Below are 23,494 nucleotides of genomic sequence, written 5' to 3' on the forward strand. Positions count from 1 at the left end.
CCTGACACATAAGGTGAAAGGTTTCACATTCGGCTTCTACTCTGAATGGGTAAGAACAAATCTCTTGTGTTCTGATCACTTCTTCTGATGCAATTATTTGCAATTCAACAAGTTCACTGCTTACAAAACAATCACCAGTTGTGTTATCATATAATTCCCTCATCTATGTATTGTATTTTTATGATGTTAATAATGCTTAAAAGGCCCAGGTATACCAGATTCACACAGAGTTTGTATATTCTCCTTAATTTTTGTCTTGCCTTGGAAGTTTTTGTTTAGGAAATACATAAATTGTTTGGTGCCAAGTGTATCAAAGTTATATCTATGTTTAGTCTGCACTGCCTTTGCTCACTTTTTCCATATTTTTGCCCATCTTCATTTCAGAATTAAATGCACTGTGTCCTAGACACAGCACCCATTATACTTTCATCAATTAAGAACACAGAATCAACCAATTTACAGACTCTAATGATCCACGGTCACGATAGTCTTCAAATGGCAAGCGTTTTTATAGGAATGATTCTGGACCAGAAGTCATTGGGAAATTGCAGTCAGACCAAAGTTCCCATGGGAAAGCCTTGATTCTGCTTATATGTTCTGCATTGCTTCATGTCAAGAACAATTTGGACTCAATATATCTTTTTACTTCCCCTTTTCTTGGAATCCATTACACTGAGTAACAACACTGAAATTTATCTGGTTGATGTAATTGAAGTATTTTTTCCATTTTTTGTGGATTTTTTTTTTTTTGAGATCTCTGTAAAGTTGCTTTTAGGATAAGCAATTTTGCCTTCCTGTGAATATTTTCCTTGTCCAGGAATGCACAGCTCCTGTTTCCTTCCTCAAAACAAGTTAGAATAAAGTGCAGGACAGTACAGTAAAGAAACAGATGCACTAATAGCCACTGATTTTTGCAGGGATGAGGCCATCTGAGCTAGGCATCAAGATTGTCTTTATGACCAATGAATAGAAGCAGCAGAGTGCTATTCATGTCATCGTAAGACAGACATCTAAAATAATTTAGAAAGACAGTGAAGTAAAAACATCTACTTTTTCTTCATTAAATACGAATGGAACCTAGACAGTCTACTGCAGACACAGATGACAGATATCTAAAGTTAGACAATGTGACTCTGTCCCAGGAGTTTCTCCACTCATTTGGTCAGCTTTCCATCGGGCAGTAAAAGCATTACAAAACTTCATTTTTTATTTCCATTTAGATTTTTTCCTTTATTCTTTTTTTTTCATCTTGTTTTAAAAGCCAACATATGAAGTCTGGTGTTTGTTTTTACTTTTATTTGGAATTTTTCCAACTGAGGTCCAACTCTTATGGGATTTCTGATACCAGAAGTCTGTTTTCTCAGTAATAATATCATGAAGAAAAAATATAACGTATTCTTTTAAAACCTTTCAAATAAGTACTGGTGACTAGGTGAAATGAATAGGTAAGACTCATTTAGCTGAATACATTTAACAGTGGGATATAATCTTTCTAAAAGGTAGGCAACTCAACAGAATTACTCATTGTCTCCCAAGATGGGGGAGGGGGGCAATGGAGAATTCTACACTATGATTCACGTGCTTCATGGGGGCAAGTCAAAGAAATTAGGATGATATGATTTCCATCCAGGCTCCAAAGACTAGATCTCCTCTGACTGTAGAGAAGACATAGGCTGTCTGGATCAAATGCAGATGAGTACATTGTACAATCTTGTCAGATGAAATTCATCTCACTTGCGATTCTAGTCATGCAAAAGCACATATTTTTTGCTTACTGTTCAAAAATGTGTTTTGTGATGTATCCTTACATTAACAGCCATCATACTATTACTGGTAACTGCACATAGTCCTAGCGATGCTAGCACGTAACATAATGAGCATGTATCTCAAAGTTGCTAAAGACTAATGAAAAAGAAACCAGTAGTGCTTGGTACAGAGAAATTACATGGATGTGAGGGAGGAGGCATTTTTGAAGAGTGATTTAATAAAAGGTTAGGTGTCAGAAGCTACTGATTAAGCTATGCTATAAATACTGTTTCCCCATGGAAATATATAAAAATTGTGGATTTTAATTTTGTGTTGCACCATTCTCACAATAGATAAGGGGCTTTAATATGTACATACAGCATGCAGATGATGTATACTTTGTAAGTCAGTTAGAAATTAAGGTAATTCAAGTAAACCTAATTTAAATAAAATTAAATACAATGTTCAATTCAGCTTACTTCAAAACCACATAGTTAAACTGATTAAAGTTTGTGGGTAGCTGAAGCTTGAGCCTTAGTCTTTTTAATTTATTTCTTCTGTAGTAATTTACATTTGTTCAAAGCAAGACACTGGTCAAAAGGAGATGTCATTCTTACCAGATCTAAAGTGAGCATAAAGCATGTAGTGTGCACAGCTCCAATTCTAGCTGCTGTAAACTGAAGATATTATTTTTGTTAAAAAGATCCTGTGCTTTTCTCTTAAATGGTATCTTGCAGAAGACAGTGGTGCAGAATGATTTTACCGTATGTAAAAGAAAAACAAACTGTTAATTTTACATTTGTTCAGTTTTAATAGCATCCCTATGTTGTATTTGTTTGAGGAAAAGTTTCAATAAAAGCATTAAGGTTAAAAAGCCCTTTTAATCTTACAATCAATGTCTTAGAGCTATGTCTCCCCTTCATAACTCACAATATAAGTTGCATTTTTTACTTGTACTCTCTATTTCCTGAGATGGGAATCTAAAATCACAGAGGTAGAAGGAGACAGAACAATATAATTGAAAGCTATTTTCTGCCTGATGGACTCCTTCCCTTATGAATAAAATAGTCTGCTGTTTTTACCAATAAAGTATACTGCACAAAGTTCATAACTGACCTGTCTGTAATAATGCCTCCACAATGTCCCAAAGAGTTTATATCTAATTCGTAACCCCTCGGTGCTCATGTTTAAGCGGACATGCTTATGGTTAATTGCTCATGGTTAATTGTTTCTTTTGGGTCTGCTCTTGACTGCCCTGGCTAGACTATGATCTGCCACCATGCTGCCAAGTTAACCAGCTTCAGAGGCTGTCAGTTTTCAAAGGCATCAAATAAACAGACAAAAGGAATAACATACAAATAAAAAAAAAAAAGAATGATGTTATTTTTAAAATTGTTCATAAACATTTAGAGAGAAGGAAAGCAGCTTAAATGCATTTGCAGGCAGTCTCAGAATTCAACAAGAATTTATCTAACAGCATTTCTGAGATAATTTTTATGTGTAAGGAGTAAATTTCCAAAGTCAGCAGTAAAAGCACCTGCTGAAGGGAATGGTGAATGGTCCAGAAATTCCCTGAAGGCAATAAAGGATTCCCACTAGAGACATCCTTTACTCCAGTTCTCTCACACTTCAGCTATTATCAACTTGCAACTGAGATGATCTCAGTCCTTAGAAAGCATCTAATGGCCAATTCTATAGCACTGGCAAGAAATACAGGAGCCATTACATTTACATTCTCCCAAGAGTCATGCCCTCTCTATATAAGCCATGTGTCACCTCTTGAAGTAGATGGAACTATACTAGATATATTCACTAAGTTCATAGAATTGACAATTGAAAGGTCCTTCACCTTGTCAATTTTTGAAGGCATCATAAAACCCCATTATTCAAGTTGGGAGCTGGACTATTGTCTGATAGCTCCAACTGTGGACGTAGATGCATAAATCGCATTCAACTGCATAAACTTACCAAAATTGTTACAGACTATAAATGAACTTGCATGGCAGGTGTTGATATTACAGAATCAAAATATTACTTTAAATATTTTTCAGCCACTATACTATATAATAAGCGAGTGTTTTGCACCTTGGCAAAAAGAAAGTAGCTGTGGGGTTCAAAGAGCACTGGGTTGATTGAAACAAGCCCAAGAAAAAAGTTGGATTTATTTAATTTTTTTATCATTCCATACCATCTTGAAAAATCTGTCTAGATTTATTTGATTTCAGAAAAACTCCATTGACTGAATCTTTTGAAATTGGACCCATCTTACTTGTATCTGATTTCAGTTCTTAAATGAAGGAAAAGAGGTGAAACCCCGCATGAACTTTCTAACACAAGATCAGTTGTCCAGCCACACTGATGTAACTGTGCCTCTAATTTAGCCTCTAGCTATGTACTCAGCTTCACAGTAACTGTCAGGCAGCCTGGATGTAAAATGACTCCCATCACTTTTACCCACTAGGGAGAATAGAAGAGGTTGTCTTCCTCCAGAAAAACCACATTATTTAAAATAATGTTTCTGGCATTCTGTACACACACATGACCCCTACAACACTAAAACCAAAACAAGAATCCTGTGTACTTTTAGTCCAGCACAATAGCTGTCAGTGTCAGCAGGACTGAATCGATCTGTTGGCCATTCATCTGCCAAACAGATGAACATGAAATAGCTACATGCAGGTATAAGTCAGGATTGAAGCTAATCAGTACCTTAATAATGGTCATGGTCATTTTGTTCAAACTAAGTGTAAGCAAATAAGAAATAATTACACAATTGAAATTATTTTATCATATGACACACATTTTTAATTATTCTCTATTCTGCACTTGAAATTGTGGCTAATGAGTACATTTCCTTCTTTCAGACCATTTTACTGGTCTAGTATTATAATGGTCAGAAATCTTCAATGATCAAAACTTAAACCTTCTTCTCAAACTATTGCAAAGCTAAGCAAACACTACTACATTTTGAATCCATTACATCAAAAATTATAATTATGTAAATTCAGGTGTTATGATTTTCAAAAACAAGCACAAATTTTAGATGATTAGTGTGAAGCACTTTATCAGATTCAGCATCAGAGGTGCGATCATATTGCTACTTAAATTTCCGGTATAAGCGTAAATAGAAGTGTCTTAATTTGCCTGTAAGACCTCTATAACTCCTAGTGACTCAACAAAAAAATTGGCAAATGGTGCTCTGAAATTATGTTTATTAAATACACATATGACCTCCATAAAGACAAATAATTAAATTTTGCATTGTATTGTGATATTTGAACACCAGGAAATTACTTTAGATTAATATTGATTTTGTTATAGCTATTAAATATTTTTCACTACTCTGTATTTTACATAGTACCATTTAGAAACAAACTTCATATTGTATTGCTGCAAAAGAAACAGGCAAAGCAATACCAAATCTGATAGCACATAAAAATCAATGTCTTTCATGTAACATCAGTGAATATTTACTATTCTGTGTGAACCATAATGAGCCAGTTCTCAATTAAACTTTAGCTTTAACCTCTGAACTTAATAAAAGAATTTGCAAGATTGACAGTAAAATGAGTGCAAAGAAGGCATGGATTGACCAAACCAGAATTTAAAACTAAATTAAAATTTTAAAAGATTTTAACACAGCATATATATCAAAACTCATTTGGATTTTGAACTGTATTCAAAGCATAAACTGATTTGATTCATGCATATCAAACTGAAATGCCATTATGAAACAGAAATTGAAATGACACTAAATTTTCTGCGTGTCTAACAAAAATAGTACTTTTGCAACTGTAGTAAGAACAGCTGGCCTCTGCAAAATATTCACATGATTATCTGAGCAATACTGATTCCAAAACTGAAATCCAACAATCTACTTTTAAAGTTTTGAGGAAAATTTTTAAATTACAGTCACTAAACTGAATAGGCAGTTAGAAACAGGAAAAATCAGTGGCGTAGGATTTTCAGAACAATTTTATGAAAAGTTTACAGAACCTGTAACTGCTTTCTAGACTATAAAGACCTAATTCTAAAATATTTCCTCTTTTTTGTGGTACTGAATGTTAACAGGTTTTAAAAGAGTTTGAAAAAGCACACATGTAAAAATAAATTGGATTAGTACAAGTTTGTGTAATCAGCGTTATCTTCAATACACTTTTTTGTAAATTTTATTCTTAGGCCATTTGTGTTTTGTTTTCTGAGAACAGACACCTTTTTTCTGCTAATGTTTTGTTTAAAGTTAGTTTCTTGTTATTTTTACTAAGTTCAGGAGACAGAAGTCTTCTGTTTATTTACAGAATAGACATAGCACAGAAGCTTCCTAAGCCAAGTTGACAGTTGCCCAGTGGATCTTTCAACCTCAGCCTTGGTTTGGAAGGACCTCTAGGGGTGAGAGGGTAACTCAGTGCTGAAGAACAAAAAGCTCTGAAGAAAGTACAACTTTTAAACTCTTTGTCCAAGGGAGTTTTACTAATGACCAGATGTCATCCTTAACGTAAAAGAAAAACACACACCTCTCTATTCATTTAGCCAAAAATCTAACTGATCACTACTAAAGTATTTACGATCATTATCATCCCAGATGACTCTTCATTTTTTATTCTGTGGGCTAGTATATTCCTGTAATACGGTATGTAAGAGAGTCTGGTATTCACAGATATGATTACTTACAAGTATATTAAAATTTGTGGTCTTACATTTTCATGAGACATGTGCCAGAGTACATTCCATGATATCCAAATATTCATACTAGAAGAACGTATCAGAAAACCTTAAACTGTACAAACACTGTAAAATCAGAACTGGGCCTAGCAAATGAGTTCAGTGCTTCAAAAACACTGAAATGAAAAAACGCAAATAGAATTTGAATAAAGGACCCTAGTTCTTTCCATTTGGAAAATGAACTTCCACAAAACAGTAGCCATTTCTAAAATCTTGTAATATTTATGAGAGAATAAATATAAACTGAGATAAAGAGATGGATTACGTGTTGTGGACAATTTACTTTTTTCTTATCAGGCACTTCTACACCTCTCTAAAAGGTGCAGAGCAAAACAGAGTTTACTGAAAATCTATGTAATAAAATTGGTATTCCTTATGTTTTTTAATAATCTTTATGCAATTAATTAATGATAAACCTTTTCCGACATGTTTCTCCTTTAATGCACCTTATGCCTAAATATCACCCAAAAAAGATGAGACCAGCATTGCCTTAAGCATCTCTTAATAATAGTAGCATCATTAAGTAATGGAAAATGCAGAATGTAATGTAAACAAATATAGCATGACTTATAGGTACACAGAAAAAGCATTGATAGATGGCTGCCCTGTGTCACATTTCTTTGAGAGGGAAGGATTTGATTTAGACTCAATACAAACAATCCATTAGTCCAGTACAATGATCCTCTTCACAGTGAGTAGTCATACATCTGTTTTCTAAAGCTAGCTACAGACATTCAAGACAGTTTTTTGTTTGTGTCAGTCCTGACCTCACTACCTTCACTCCACCTGGCTTGGGTAGTGTATCTGTATCAGGCAGTGGGTAGCACACCCAGCACGTTCAGGGAACCGGCCAAATAGGGGAATACCTCTTCCATAGATAATGCTTCTACTCATGCACAAGCTGCAACAGTATCACTACATTTAACAGCCCTGAGGCTCTTCCAATGAATTTGTCTTTGTATGACCCTATGCATTCAAATCACATAGCCTGTAACTTGCGTACATTGTCTTTTGTGTGATCTAATAAACATCAGGCCAATTCACACTAAGATCAGACAACACTGTATTAACTGACCCAGTCATCATTTTAAGTAAAGTGGACACATTTCACTCCTTTACATTCATCAGGCATCTTGCCGTATATTAATAATGTTGACAGAGAGTTTAATACCCTCTGAGGACAGCTAGGACACATCTCTAGCTTGTTCAGTCCAGATAGAAGATGTCAAAATATGTCCACATGAAAGGAAAGACTGTGGTGAGGCTTGGATTGGGTTAACGCACTTCGACATGTGTTTCCAGCACGGTCAAATCAAGCTATTAATTTTCCCATTGTGCTGTCCATGATCTCAACAGAAATACAAAAGGGAAAAAAAGACACTTATTTGATGAATCTAAAACTTGAAGGTTAGCAGTAACTAGTTTACTTATAGGAAATAGATTGGAAGTATATAATAAAGTTTTAGATCTACAATTTGATGTGATAACAACATTCACATAGTTTGTTCAGACACGGTCATACTTGTCAAATTGGTTGCCTATAAATACAGACAGAAGCACTGAAGAATACTAACAGAAGATCTAACATAAAATAAAACATTCTATTTCAGGGTGCTGCATCAGGAACTTACAGTTAATTTCAAAATGTTAAGCAAATAATTTCTTTTTATAGAACCTGCTAATATACCATTTGGCATGGTATAAAAATTGAACGTTTTAACTCTGACTAAAATCAATGCAAACTGTAGAAGCAGACAAGTTCTTTCATACCCCAAACAATATCAGTGAACTCAGCAGGGAAATAATAGATGACGTGTTTACGGTATTTTTAAATAAGCTTTCTCATTTCAGTGTATCTTCAGCATAAAAATTTGGTACCTATTAACAAATTGCCTGTTCAGTATTTGCTCACCAATCGCTATCATTTAAACCTTCTCTAGACTACTCAAAACTGCACAAAATAGATGCATAACTGGAGAGATATATATGTCTGTGTGCATGCGTATATATAAAGGAAAAAACGTAGAGAAATAAGTCCCCTTTGAAGTAAAGATACAAGTCCATATCCTAAAAGACAGCAAAAAAAAGGAATAAATATTTAATTTGATCTATAATGGAAATTCATTCAGCAGTGAAGATGCAGGCACCAAACTGACAGCAGAGACAGTTTCTACCTAATCCTTTATCATTGTCTTCAGAGAAGGCATACAGAAGAAAATTTAAAACTTATCATATGAAAAGTATTTTGCCACCTTCTCTAAAATATGATGTTCTTAGCTGCTGTAACTTTGAGGGCAACTTCACACATCACCCACAAAGCATATTGTTGCATGATATTTTTGTGTCCAAAATATTTTGTATCCAAATACTTAGGGTTTCACTTTTAGTTCTTTCTGTTGAAATTCCACATCAAATAAAAATGAACTATACTAATTTATGCTGAGCAAAGACTTTTTGTTTTGAGGTGCTACCACTGAGCACCAAGATCCGAATTCAAGAAAATATCTTTCAGTGTAACAGTTGGCTGATGCAGAACCTTAAATGCCTCCTGAAATCTCACAACTGAATGATACTTGCATTTTTTATAGTCTCCCATGAAGAGATGGATTTAAACACATGCTTTCCTGTTTCCCTTTTCAGATTTTATTGTGATAATTTTTGCCCTTTCTTTAACTACAAAATATATAATATTTGCATGGGAACAGCTTATTTGCTGACAAGCCAGCACTATTGTAGCCACTTTTTGACTTGTCAACTTTAAGTTTAGAAAAGAATTATTGTCTTGACCCACTGAAATAACCAGTTTATGATCTTCAGGCAAAGAATAGTGCCTGAGCAATGACACTGGTACTTGAGAAAAACAGACAGGGCCCTCAAGCCATGTTGCTTGAAATGCAATCAGTGCTTGCAGTTCCCCTTCCCCCCTTCCCTCCCCCCGCCCCCCATAAGATGCTATGCATTTATTCTGTATACCGTCTACATTAGATACCTATGATATTCTATCTATTGTACTTTTGTTAATCATTTTTTTCAGTACCTACTTTCCACATCTCTCTTCTGATTTTTATCATCACTGGTTTATTATTTGCTCTTTTGCAGGCTTTTGTAAATGTTGCTATTACTTCCTATTTACAGCTTCTCTAGGTTCATTCCTGCAAGAATATTCAAATTGCATTTCATTCTTCTCCTTCAAATTACTAATGAATATGTCAAACAAGAACAGCTTTTCTATTATACAAGTTCATCTGCTAATTAAGTACTTCTAACTACTTGAAATGTTACCTTTTGTTAATTTCAATTTTTAAGTCTTGACCCATTTTCACTCCACATGACAATGTCTGGTTGAATCACAGTGTTTTAAAATGGCTGTTTTAGCAGTAATGCATGTGCGTCCCCAAGCTGTAAGATGATACCAACGTTTTATAATGTGTCTGCAGAAAAGTTGGGAAAACAACATGGTCTATCCATTTTCGTTGGAGATATTTAAAAGATGCGTAGCTGTAGTGATCAGGGACATGGTTTAGTAGTAACTTGGCGGTGTTAGGTTAACAGCTGGACTTGATGGTCTAAAGAGACTAACGGTCTCTTCCAACCATAACGATTCTATGACTATTTTCAACTACAGTAATGGCTGGGCTTTTAAATACAGAAAGATGGCAAGAACTGCATGTCTCAGCCAGAATGCCAGCACATCTCTGCAAACCAGACAGAACAGGTCTGCTAGAGCTATTCCACACATACTAAAATCCAGAAAAACCCAACCAGCCAAGTATCTTTATTCATGAGAGGACTTCATCTGTTCACGATAACAAGAGTTTTACTGACACTATGAGCTCATTCCTGTAAACAAAATCTTGCTCTGTTAGCCTCAGCAGAAAAATAGATGGAAAACGGATAAAATGTGATGGAAATAGTACTTCCCTTAACAAAAAGAACAAGAAATAGGATCTGCAAACTGAACAAATTTGTTTTTCCATTTATACTGTAAGATATCTTGATAGCTTTTTGAACCACTTGTAATTGGGCAGAGAGAAACCTGATGAAATTCAACAAGGGTAAGTGTAGGGTGCTGCATCTGGGGAGGAATAACCCCATGCACCAGTACAGGTTGGGGGCTGACCTCCTGGAGAGCAGCTCTGTGGAAAGGGACCTGGGAGTCCTGGTGGACAACAGGATGACCATGAGCCAGCAATGTGCCCTGGCAGCCAAGAAGGCGAATGGCATCCTGGGGTGCATCAAGAAGAGTGTGGCCAGCAGGTCGAGGGAGGTCATCCTCCCCCTCTACTCTGCCCTGGTGAGGCCTCATCTGGAGTACTGTGTCCAGTTCTGGGCTCCGCAGTTCAAGAAGGACACGGAACTGCTGGAGAGGGTCCAGCAAAGGGCAACGAAGATGATTACGGGATTGGAACATCTCTCATATGGAGAAAGGCTTAGGGACTTGGGTCTCTTTAGTCTAGAGAAAAGAAGATTGAGGGGGGATCTTATTAATACTTACAAATACTTAACGGGAGGATGCCAGGGGGATGGGAGCAGTCTTTTTTCAGTGGTGCCCAGTGATAGGACGAGGGGTAATGGGCATAAACTTGAACATAGGAAGTTCCATCTTAACATGAGAAGGAACTTCTTTACTTTTGAGGGTAGTGGAGCACTGGAACAGGCTGCCCAGAGAGGTTGTGGAGTCTCTCACTCTGGAGACATTCAAAACCCGCCTGGATGCAGTCCTGTGCAACCTGCTGTAGGTGACCCTGTTCTGGCAGGGGGGTTGGACTAGATGATCTCCAGAGGTCCCTTCCAACCCTGACCATTCTGTGATTCTGTGATTCTTTAATTGCTAACGCAATTTAAAGTCCGATATAAACTTGCAATAATTCCAATGACCTAAATTCATTCTATTTCACTTATAACTTAAACACATACCAGCAATCAAGTGGTGCATGTATTATTAACAGATTATTACAGTATTAGGAATTGTTATAATAGAAACTACTAGAAATAACACAATGAAAAACATACTGTGCATAAGCCTCGTAACACTGAAATATTAGAAATACAGATGTATTACTGCAATTACCAACTGTTTATAGCCTTGTGTTCCAAAGTTACTGAATTCTACATTTGTGATTTTATATGACATTTGCAATCCAAGCATATGGCAATCAATGCTACCAAAAATTACTACAGATTTCCACTAATTCTGATAGAGTAAAATGGGAATTATTTAGAAGCAGAATATGTCTGATAGATGAATTAAACACCCGCATGTAAATGAATAGAAACAGTATTTTTCTTACCTTGTAATCATCCTCATAGTCATTATATCCACAAGTACTTAAGATGTCAGGAAAAATATCTGACCATCCGTTACTTGTACAATTTTTGCTAATATTTCCTGTAAAGCAAAATTTGAGAGTTTAAATGAGAAAGATCCAAGTCTCCTCATCAACGAATCTTTAGATAACCTAACTTGGTCATTCTCTGTTAACATGCTGTATTTCCTAGTACTCCTGTTAAAGCAACCCAGCCATTTCCTCTCATGTCCTCTTCATTCATATTACTTTGGCTTTTACTCTTGCTCTGAGTTGCCTTTGCACTAAAGAATTTAGCAATTCCAAGCTGCGATGGCAGGCTTCTGCTTTGGTATAATAGCTATTTCTGTTACATCTGCAAAAGCCTGAAATATTTTGCTGTTTTATCTAAAGTATTCAGCTCATTCCATAAAGGGGATAATTTGTAGGTAAAGTAATTTGACAGAAAAGTAATTCAAGTGAAAATTGTTCTAACCTCCTATTTAAGTTTTTCTGAGAACAAAATACCAAATGATCTACTGAAGAGTTATAAAAGCTCTTAGATATTACGATGATGAATTACTGCCACAGCAAATGTTGGTAGAGCTGGTAACGCACTTTAAAGGCCAAATCATGTGATCAGTGGAAGAACAAGGAAATAAATACGCATGCTGAATTTCATGCTTTGAAGCAATCGCTGAAACAAGGTAGTCCGAGGAACGTACAGAAGATGCATAAGTGTAGTTGGAAAGGAATTCTGAACATCTAGTAATTTCAGAAAGGATTTTTTGGTTGGAAGTGAGCAAAGAAGTTGACTCTTTTCCCGGATGAAGTCATGGAGATGGAAGTAACCCATGATTCTAATCCTTAATCTAATTAATATGAACTAATGTTCATGCAATATGGAACTGCTTCAATAGGAGAAAACTGTAGGGACTGATATCGGAATAAAGAAAAGTCATGAAAATTATTATTACTCTTAAAATGTTAAATCATAAGCAACTTCCCCTCACCTTTTTTACAGCAAATTTTATATCCATGATACTTGAAATACAATATTGCTTTGGTTTGGAGTTTACCACTGGTCTTTAACTGATTTAAAGATGTCTGTTTTTCACCACACAAGAACAAATTTATGTGTCACAGAACAACTTTGGCCAAGAATAACCAAACGTGTTTACACTCCAAACTAAAGCTTTTGTGATTTTTATCTTGCTGATTGGTTACTGGAATTTCTGCTGTGTATAAAGTCTTCAGCAGAAAGTTGTAAATATCCTACAAATGGCTGACCAACCAACAACCAAATCTTTCTAGCTTATAACAAGGACTTGACCTCAAACCACAGTGTCTCCTCAAACAACAGGACCACTTCTGCCATTTGGCATAGACATGGCATTTTTTAAAGAAAATGTAACCTATTTATACACTCTGAAGAGTCTTCACTTTAAAAGTACATCAAGCTTCTCTGACTAGGCAGACCAGAGGAATGTGTTAACAGAACCACAAATTACGTCAAAGCCAGTTTTGCAAGAAAAAGACTCCATGTACTCAAGATGCTGAAGTATTCTCTACTATGAGCACTGTAAGACCTTCTAACTTAAAGACAGGCAATGTTCTGTGGAAGACATCGTTTATTTCTACACCATCATTCCATGCAATTAAATATTTCAGACTGCAACCTCATTTAAAACCTGTAATTTGACACATACATTTGAGTAAAAAATTCACAGAATAACTTTCTGGTAGTCATATACTTACATCATCATGTATAATACAGAAAAAACATTACAGGATAAATATGATTGCTTTTACAGTAAAAAGACATTTAATATAAAGTTACTAATATTCAATAGAGAATTAATTATGTGGTATGCTTAAACTATAACCTTGACCATCACAGAAGAAATTAAGAGCCAGTTCTCCAAAGGTTGGAAAGGTGAGAAGACAACTACTGGTTTTTTTAATTCACAATTTAAATTAAAAAATCCTTTGAAGAATTACGGTATTTAAAAGCCTACTTATGATTTGGAATAATTCCATAAAAAATAAGGTAGTCTAAATCACCTTGAAGTAGAATTTTAATTCCACTTAAACCCTGAAAAAACTAAAACATGTATCTCACAAATCCGGCTAAATAAAAAGCATTCAATTTCTTGTTTAAAAATATTTTTATAAATTCCCGCCAAAAGAATCAAGTGCATTTGTAATGTGCTGTTCATTAATTAAATAAATGACAGATTCAAATTTTAAAGGTGCTGAGATACTTAGTTAGATCTTAATAGAATCAACCATGCAAGATATTTGCTGTCTTACATCTGAAGGAAGAAATTATAGAAAGACAAAATTTAAAAAGTCCTCTTAATTGAGCAGGTATCTCTAAAAATCCACCCTGTAAGTTCCAAGAGCAAGAAGTAAACAGGTAGCTATGAAAAAAGCTGTATACAGGAAAATTATAGCAAACTATAAAAAGGAAGTGATTTTTTCAGTCTTGGTGATCCTGTGCCCAAGTGAGATTGACTTGTAATGCACTGTGAAGTTTTCAGACTTAAATATTTATTGCAGTTGTTTTATAGGAAAATTAAAATGTTATTGTAATATAAGATATAACAGTTGTTAAATATCAAACATTCAAACTCCAGAGAGAGTGTGCACGCTCTAGCTTTTGGCAAATAGACAAAAGCAGTGTGATTTAATTCAGATTTTGAATTTTTGATATTTATTAGTTTGCCTTGTCTCATGACAACACCTTAATATCTTTGTTTGAGTCATTTGAATACTTTTATAGATTTCACAAGATTTAGTGAAGATTACACATACTTTCCCCTTTATAAACTGTTTAGACTATCCATGATAAACTAATCAAGATCCACCAGCTCCAGGAATGAAAACCTTTGCTCATCTGTAGATTGTTTTAGTTATCTGCTTTTTACTGGAACAAGACTGGAACAACAGTTTTAAGAATAAAGGTATTTTAGTCATACCCCAAGTTAGTCTGTGTTAAAGGTAATACTGTTAAAAAGCTCCCCACAGAGACCCCAAAGGCAGAATTAAATCACTGTGATGTTTCACATATTTCACCAGCTCTTCATGACAAAGGTTTCTCATCCGAGCAATGGGGTTAAGAGTTTTCCTGCTGCATTTTGAGATACATATGTGAAATACTGTGTGTGCATCCTCTATTTTTAAAACCCCACTAACAAACCAAATTGCAAAATTAAACCAATGATACGTTGACAAGATTGTGCAGAAGACAGTAGACTTGAAACAGTTAAATGTTTCAGCAGTCTGAGACACTGATGAGCTCTTTTCCATTAAAAAGCAGAATAAAAGGTTTCATAATAAGTACCTTAAATTGCAATAGTGATAATTTTTAGGCATTATGTGTTAATGTTGGCTCATTATTCTCATGAAGGCAAGGTAGAGCTCTCCTCCTAAGCACAGAAGGAACAACCTGCATGTGACCTGCTGGCAACTATTAAATATGTCAGTCAGGCCCAGCTGCCTTAATAATTAACATAAATAGGTCAAAACGAGCAAGCAGTGTCTTCAGCCTTGATGAGTGTCACTATATCAGAATACATATTTAGTATTTGACTCAAAGACTACCATATGAACAACAAAGACAATTATTTGGTCTTTTCATGATGTATCATGAACAGCTCTGTTAAGAATCTATTATGTTAACTCTTTAAAAAGAAAATAAAACCCTTAAACTGCACCCCTCCCCCCCATTTTTAACATATATTATAAAATACCAAAGAGAAGCCAGCAAAAAGACACCTTAAAATTAAATACCTGGTTTGCCAGAAAAAAGGCTAAATACTTTTGGACAAGGGACGGTGACAGTCTCTCCAATCTTTGCAGGACGCCAACAGGTGATATTATCCCAAACTCCAACACATCCTGAAACAAAACCAGAAGCAACAGACTTGAAAGCTCAGTCTGGTCCAAATGACCCTTCTGTATTTATCTTATAAAGACTTGGCGGAAGCTTTGGGTAAGCAGTTCAAGAAAGATTAGACTCTTTCAAGAAAGTTGCAAAGATGGTATTTTGTAGGAAAATGTTAAGGGAATTGTAAGAGTCTGTTAAGTAACCAGTTTATTTTTATGTCAGTTAATACATTGTTTGCAAAATGTCTCATTAAAACGATGTCATTTTGATGGAATCATGCTAAGAAAAGCAAAGAAAATGTTAAAAAAAGTAAAAGTAGATCATTGGACTCAGAATCACAGATACAATGGGAGTGCACCATGACTTTGGTGCACTCCCATTTTTGGAACAAAGGGCATGGACTAACAAAATCAAATAAGGCAATTGACAATCGACAATTTAAATTTGTAATGATAAAGAGAGAAAAAAACCTTTTATCCTATCAGTATTGTTAGAAAGTATAAGGGACAGTTTGTTCCCTTCAGTTGAAAACATGAAACTTGAAGCAGGAACTACTCGCATTCATATATAATACTATTCTTCAGAATATTTATAGTATTAGCAATTCACTACTCATTTACTCTGTGCTAGGGGGGTCATGACGAATATCAAGCCACCTGAGTTAAATGAAACTGGAAAAGGAACATTTATAAGTTCTATATTAGAATCCTACTTTCAAAGTAAGTTACTTTCAAAGTATATGTAAATTAGGGAACCCAAGAGCGTGCTACAGAACCGGCAGTTGGATTCGCCCCTGGGGGTATGTCCTAGCTGCAGCTTGAAGGAGAGCCAGAGGCATAGCATTCCCATGGGTCTTGCTTTCCTTTGGAAGACAACTAAGTGTAATTGTCAGGAGGGAGTCTCTGCGCTGTACCAAGAATAGGGTTTGGAGATGAAAAAAGCAGATGAGAGGAGGACTATGGGCCAAATTCTGCATTTGGTCACCAATTGTGTAGAGTCATCTTTGTACAGTTTCCCAAGGAAATGCTATTCTCCAGAGGAGTCACTTGTTCATGGGCACTGGGTCCTTCTTCATTCCTCCTAGGATCATACAGCTCTGAATGTAGCATCTGTTCTATTTTCAGAAAGATGATGTCAAAAATAAGGGATTACTAATGGAAACACTTCACAAAGTTTATCTGTGTGGGTAGATAAAATATAATGCCTTATTCTCCACTGCCTTGTATACTGTGTCAACCTCCAAAGAGGTATGCCACAAATGTATTATTGTTCTTTACCTCACACACTCACCCATACTCACTTCAATGCACCAAAAATCTCCAAAGACACTTAGAGATTCCAAATATCCAATCTATCACAACCTCTCTGGGCAACCTGCACACACACAACTTCCTCCATGAAGAATTTTGCTGTGCATCTAATTAGTATTTCCCTTGCTGCAGGTTGCTTCCATTGCTTCTTGTCGTGGTTTTTGTTTGTTTGTTTGGGTTTTTTTGTTCACATCTGAGAAGAGTCTGGCTTCATCTTTATAAGCCCATGAGGTAGATGAAGACGGCAATCAGATCACTATTCTCCAAGCTAAACAAACCCAGCTTTCAGTCAATTGTTATATGCTGCATATTCTAGTGTCATCTCCATACCCTCTGCTGAGCCAATTAATGGCTTTCCTGTACACAGGAGCCCAAAACTGGGCACAGTACTCTGCTGAGATGCAGTCTCAAAAGAGCCAAATAGAGACAGACAATTGCTTCTCTTGATCTACCCATTTGCTAATGTAGCAGAGTATATGGTTAAACCTCATCTCTGGAAGGGTGCACTGCTGACTCATGTTTAAATTAATATATTTCTAAAGCAAACACCTAAAATGAGTCAGAATTTAATTCTAAAAAATACTTATTTCTTCTCAAGAGAGTCTGAAGTTGTTAATTCAGTTGCAGAATTTAGACTGTAGGTAGCTGTCTTTACTCTAATCGATCCCACCCTTATTTGCTTAATAGTGTGTGAGTAACCTCAGCTAGTCGAATTCTCCAGTTACCTGAAGAGGACTAATTGTTTTGGTTCCTTTAGTAACTTTGTCTCCTAGACCAATATGCCAAATTCCTTCTTTTAGCCCCACCTTAGGGTAGGGGAGATTTATGTAGGACAAGGAACTGTAAGAGTGGTATTCTTTTTATCTGTATTCCACAGTTGGCTGAGAAGTTCCTCTTCCCATTGACAATTCACTCTTTTCAGGTTTCTGGTCCTTACCTCCTGAATGAGTCTTTTTAGCAACTGACTCAGAATGTAATACTCTTTGAACTCCATGATCATTCATTTTTTCCTTATGATCACGTAGAGCTTGTCCTTTCTAGTGCATCTGCCCCTACAGCTGGTTCATGTGTTTCTTTAAAAATTAACTCATGAGTTTTATCTATGCTCTGTTTTACCTGACTAACTTCTACTCCCTCCAGCACTTGTGGCTTTTCTTTTACCATTCGTAATGATATCTCTGAGGTGATGTTGACTTGGCCATGTATACATAAATTAAGAGGTTTACATTTGAGCAAGTCACCTTCGTACCCTTTGAAGTCAATGGCACTTAAACATGCTTAGGTGCTTCCTGAGTTGCAGTACTAGATGAAAATCAAGTCCCACGTCTCTATGATGCAACATCAGAGCTTATGCAAAGTAAAAGAATATTTACTTCAGCCAATTGAGGTCATGCTTCCTTCCCAATTGATTTTAAGCCAGAAACATCAACAACGGGACATACAAGAAAGACAAAGAAACTATTTTCTTCATCTGCCAGCACTCAGAACTATAGTGACAAAATGCAACTCTTTTGGCTTTGATGGATGTACTGCCTGAGCCAGCATAAACAAGCCCTGGAGTACACAAGAATAATTAGCATCTTGTGCGACTTCAGACCTTTTTAGTTCATCCCCATTTCCACTAACAAGTGAGAGCTCAGATGAGTCATGAAAGTGTTCATGCACACCCATAAAAGCTGTCGACTTTCACAAATTTTCCCTTTTGTTCAGTATACTCTCTATAAAATGGTGGATTTGCTACAGTAATCTGCAAACAGTTCAGAGGCCTTTATAAATTTTTGCTATGCTGCTATAGGGACTGGGCTAAGGTTTTGCTAAAAGGGCAGCTGAACAACATGGACTTCAGAGCTCCATTAGTACCTTTTCCACAAAAAAAACCCCTCAAAACTGTTATTCAAGCTTCGCTTACATGAAATATTGTACAGAAAAACAGAGGTCCAATTCCTATTCCCACCAAAATTAATCAACACAATTTGTATCACATCTCGAAACTAGCTTGCAGGAAGAAAAATCAATATACAAGTTTTTTGACATTCAAAACATTACAGGTCACTAATGTTTCCTAGGGAATGTATTTTTTACCTCAGTTTTTCCTCAGTATTTTAGGACTTTAAGGTGTCTACAGCACAGGAGAGAATGATACTTTTTCAGACTCTTAAATCATATAGATGAAATAACACAAAAGATGTATTTCCTACATCTAGACTGCATTCAGGTGTATCAACAATCATGAGAATGAAACTTTAGTGACTGTCACCAGAATTCCAAGAAAAACATTAAGCTTCGATTTATGTATATATACAAGCTTATTTATTATGGTACAGGAAATCCGAGAAAACTGCTGAAATGTTCTAGAGGCATTTACAGAATTCTAGAATAGATTCATAGAATTGTCTAAGTTTGAAGGGACCTTGAAGATCACAGAGCCCAACCATCAACCTAACACTGCCAAACCCACCACTAAACCATGTCCCTAAACACCAGATCTACCCGTCTTTTAAATACCTCCAGGGACGGTGATTCCACCCCTTCCCTGGGCAGCCTGTTCCAATGCTTGATAACCCTTTGGGGGAAGAAATTTTTCCTAATATTCATCCTAAACCTCCCCTGGTGTAACTTGAGGCCATTTCCTCTTGTTCTATTGTTTCTTACTAGCGAGAAGAGACTTACCCCATCCTCACTGCAACCTCCTTTCAGGTAGTTGTAGAGAGCGATAAGGTCTCCCCTCAGCCTCCTTTTCTCCAGGCTAAACAACCCCCACTTCCCTCAGCTGCTCCTCAGAAGACTTGTGCTCCACACCCCTCACCAGCTTTGTTGCCCTTCTCTGGACACTCTCCAGAACCTCAATGTCTTTCTTGTAGTGAGGGGCCCAAAACTGAACACAATACTTGAGGTGGGGCCTCTCCAGAGCCGAGTACAGGGGAACAATCACTTACCTAGTCCTGCTGGCCACACTGTTCCTGATACAGGCCAGGATGCCCCTGACCTTGGACACCTGGGCACACTGCTGGCTCATATTCAGCCGGCTGTCAGCCAACACCCCCAGGTCCTTTTCTGCCGGGCAGCTTTCCAGCCACTCTTCCCCAAGCCTGTAGCGCTGCATGGGGTTGTTGTGACCCAAGTGCAGGACCCGGCACTTGGCCTTGTTGTACCTCATACCACTGCTCTCAGCCCATCAGTCCAGCCTGTCCAGATTCCTCCGTAGAGCCATCCAACCCTCAAACAGGCCGACACTCCCACCCAGCTTGGTGTCATCCACAAATTTACTGAGGGTGCACTTGATCCCCTTGTCCAGGTCATTGATAAAGATACTAAAGAGAACTGGACCCAGTACTGAGCCCTGGGGAACACCACTTGTGACTGGCCGCCAACTAGATTTAACTCCATTCGTGGCTGCACGGCCATCCAGCCAGTTCTTTACCCAGCAGAGTACACCCATCCAGGCCATTAGCAGCCAGTTTCTCCAGGAGGACAGTGTGGGAGACAGTGTCAAAGGCTTTACTGAAGTCCAGGTAAACAACATCCACAGCCTTTCCCTCATCCACTAAGTGGGTCACCTGAATGACTACAAGTGTGTTTCTGAAAACTGGTCTAGGGCTGAATGCTGAAATGCTGGTGTTACTGGTGTGCTGCTAGGGGCTGTTAGAAGTACAACTGTTAAACAATATGCGCTCTTCTGGGCTTTCAACTCACGCCTTTCCTCATTTCCCCGTCCTCCTAGTACTACAGATTTTTGACAATATTGCAGTCATAGATCTTTTTCCTCTCTTAGCAAAACACACCCTTATGCAGAGTGTGGGATACAATTAACAAGTCTGTTCTTATTACACGTGCATCAATTTGTGTCTGCCATCCCAGCAACTTGACTCTATTATACAGCATGAGCTTAACTGTGCACAATTGAAACTAGCAATTAATCTCCCACTGATCTTGGAAATTCAAGATGTGGCACAACTGGAGACCTTGGTGAGTTTCACAGGTCTTCAAACAGATATTGCTCTTTACCCACCAAATTATCCTTTTACAACAAGAATAACATGCAATATTGTTAGAGGGTGACAGAGCATGATTCACTTCATGCTAAAACACATGAAAATCAGCCAGATTAATTGCTCCTAACAACTGCCTGTTTCTCCCCAGTGACTACAGAGCAGCCTACGGTACTATATACACTATGGGAAAATGAAGGTGCAATAAATGCTTTGTTAAATGTGTCTCTTTCCGCACAAAGAATACCTAGCTTGATCAAGCTTGATATTCTACTCTCTATTCACTCACGCTCTACTACTCTCTGTCCGGCCATTAATTCATTCAGTGTTAGGATTTCTGGACTGTCATCCATCACTGCCGCATTTCATAAAATCATTACGTATGCTATTATTCTCTGGAAGTTTTACCCATCTCCTGCATATACAAGCCTGTTTCCTACTATCTCCAAAAGATATTAATCAATTAAGATACAGAAAATACTTAGTTGTAGCTTCAAATAAGATTTTAAGTTCTAGTTCTAGTAACATTTCTACCAGTAATTCTACAGAAAATATCTTACATTTTAAATATAACCTAAATTGCTCCAACGTTTATTTTCATGTCTGCAATGTTCTTTATTTGTCCTATTAAAAAAAAAAATAATATTCTAAGTACCCAAAAGTATTTTAAAGTACATTTATACCCTTTTATGTTCATTCCTTGATTTAGGAATTGCATCCAGCTTCAATAAATTCTCAAGCCTTGAATGTTTTTGTCCTTTCACCCTGATACGTACACACATAAAACCAGTCCAGCTCTTGATCTGTCTCAGCTCCCCAATTTTCCTGTGTATCTCTACTACTATACTCTTTACCTACTTCTTTACCTATTAATATAGCTAGCAAATAAAAAAAAATAGGTTCTAAATCTCTATTTCTGCAGTGTCTAGAACTCCCCTGCACACTACATATAAAAATCTCTTTTAGACCTCTTCATTTGCATCACTTATTTCTCTGCTGTGTCATTCACAGCATATCCAAATAAATGATCAATCTTCCCAGAAAACCTTTGTGCAATGACTCGCTCAAAAGTGTGCCCACAGTGTCACTCCTCTACTGCTCTTCTCTCCTGTTCCTCTAGATGATATTGCAGATGCTATTCCTAGTTAGTTTCGATGAGATCACTTACTTTATGTGAATGTTTGGCCTTTAATGCTTGTGATGCATTTGCTAATACCTTATTGTGAAAGGAAACACAATATACTATAAACTATGTTTTGTTTCTCATTTTTTTCAGCTTACATAAGTATTGCCACCACTTTCTTCATCCTGCTATCTGAGATCCAGTTTTTGAGCAACAAGTTTGCTTACCTACATGTGCTTCTTCATCTATAAAAATGTGTAACACTGAGTTTGTACTGGCAAGTTTTGTTTATACATACATTTTATCCATATGTTAACCACTAGGTGGCACTTCGCATTTGGATTTCAAAAATTGCCAATTCAACGAGAGGTTTAGCATTTTTTAAACTGTCTAGGCGTGCATGATATGTGAAACAATGAGAGCGCTTTGAAAATCATCCAGAAAGTTGTCAGCTAGGCCAGGGTTTATTTTTTGAACAGGGAAACGTTTTGATTTTTGTACTCAACTTGACAAAGCAGAAGCAATCTCACCTCTTTTGGGCAATGTTTTCTAGACTGTAGGCCTGAGCGCTGCAGCATGTAATTTAGGCCACATGAGAATTTACGAACATATACGGGCTGAAATTCTTTCTGCACTTTCACACAAGTAGTAAGTACAAGTAGTAAGTAGAAAGGAAAAGGAGGTGCTACACAATAGCACGCTAGCAAACCGGAAGCAAAGTACACACACCAGAACCGCTTAAAACAGCAAGAAGACGAAGACAGTAGCAAAAATACCGTTGCTCCAAGCTACTCTGCTGAAGTTATTTGCCGTCTACCTTTGCCAGGGCGCCAAGTGCACTAATGGGCCTTAATGGCCCTGCCCAGCCTCACATCCTGGCCCAGGGTCCCCTCCGAGCTCAGGTCTGGACCTTCAGCGATGCTGTGGCTGCACCAGACTTCAGCTTCACCCCAGCGGTGCCTGTGCCCACCTCTGCCTGGGCCCCGACCCGCAGCTGCGGCCCTGCCCGCCATCGCAGGGCTGTGTTGGGCCCTGGTTCCCCGCTCCAGGCCAGATCCTGACCTCCCACCTGCAGGCTAATGTCCCCGTCCCCAGGGAGGTGCCCGGGGCTGGGGCTGTCCCCGCTGTCCCCCCAGCTTCCCTGGCGGGGGTGGGAGAGGCCCTGACAGGCCCTGCCTGCCCAGGGGCCCCCAATGCCCCTCCGCAAGGAGCTGAGGCCTGCGATCCTGCAGAAAGGAGAACACTGGCTGCAGAACGGTCAAGAACCAGCTCCAGTATGCCTATGCTGCACTAAAGCACTGTTGTGAAATTGTACAGAGTGTACACAAGCTCTGATGATTCAGAAATACTGAGGAAAAGCAAATGTAAACTTTTTAAATTACTGGTCACAAAAACTACTCATACACAGCAAGCAGAATTTGGGAAGG

The 23,494-nt window shown here is 37.4% G+C and overlaps 1 protein-coding gene across 1 annotated transcript in view; it reads right to left on the reverse strand.

The window, feature by feature from the left end:
• Positions 1 to 23,494, reverse strand: part of VIPR2 (vasoactive intestinal peptide receptor 2) — a 58,394-nt gene that overhangs the window by 26,610 nt on the left and 8,290 nt on the right. Inside the window, exons 3-4 of the mRNA XM_009886798.1 lie at positions 15,549 to 15,656; positions 11,760 to 11,857 (exon numbers count right to left, since the gene is read on the reverse strand). Coding sequence (XP_009885100.1) covers positions 11,760 to 11,857; positions 15,549 to 15,656 — 206 coding nt within the window. The remainder of the gene's footprint in view (positions 1 to 11,759; positions 11,858 to 15,548; positions 15,657 to 23,494) is intronic.

Source organism: Charadrius vociferus, unplaced genomic scaffold (genome assembly GCF_000708025.1).
Source record: "Charadrius vociferus isolate BGI_N301 unplaced genomic scaffold, ASM70802v2 scaffold255, whole genome shotgun sequence".
NCBI classification, from domain to species: Eukaryota; Metazoa; Chordata; class Aves; order Charadriiformes; family Charadriidae; genus Charadrius; species Charadrius vociferus.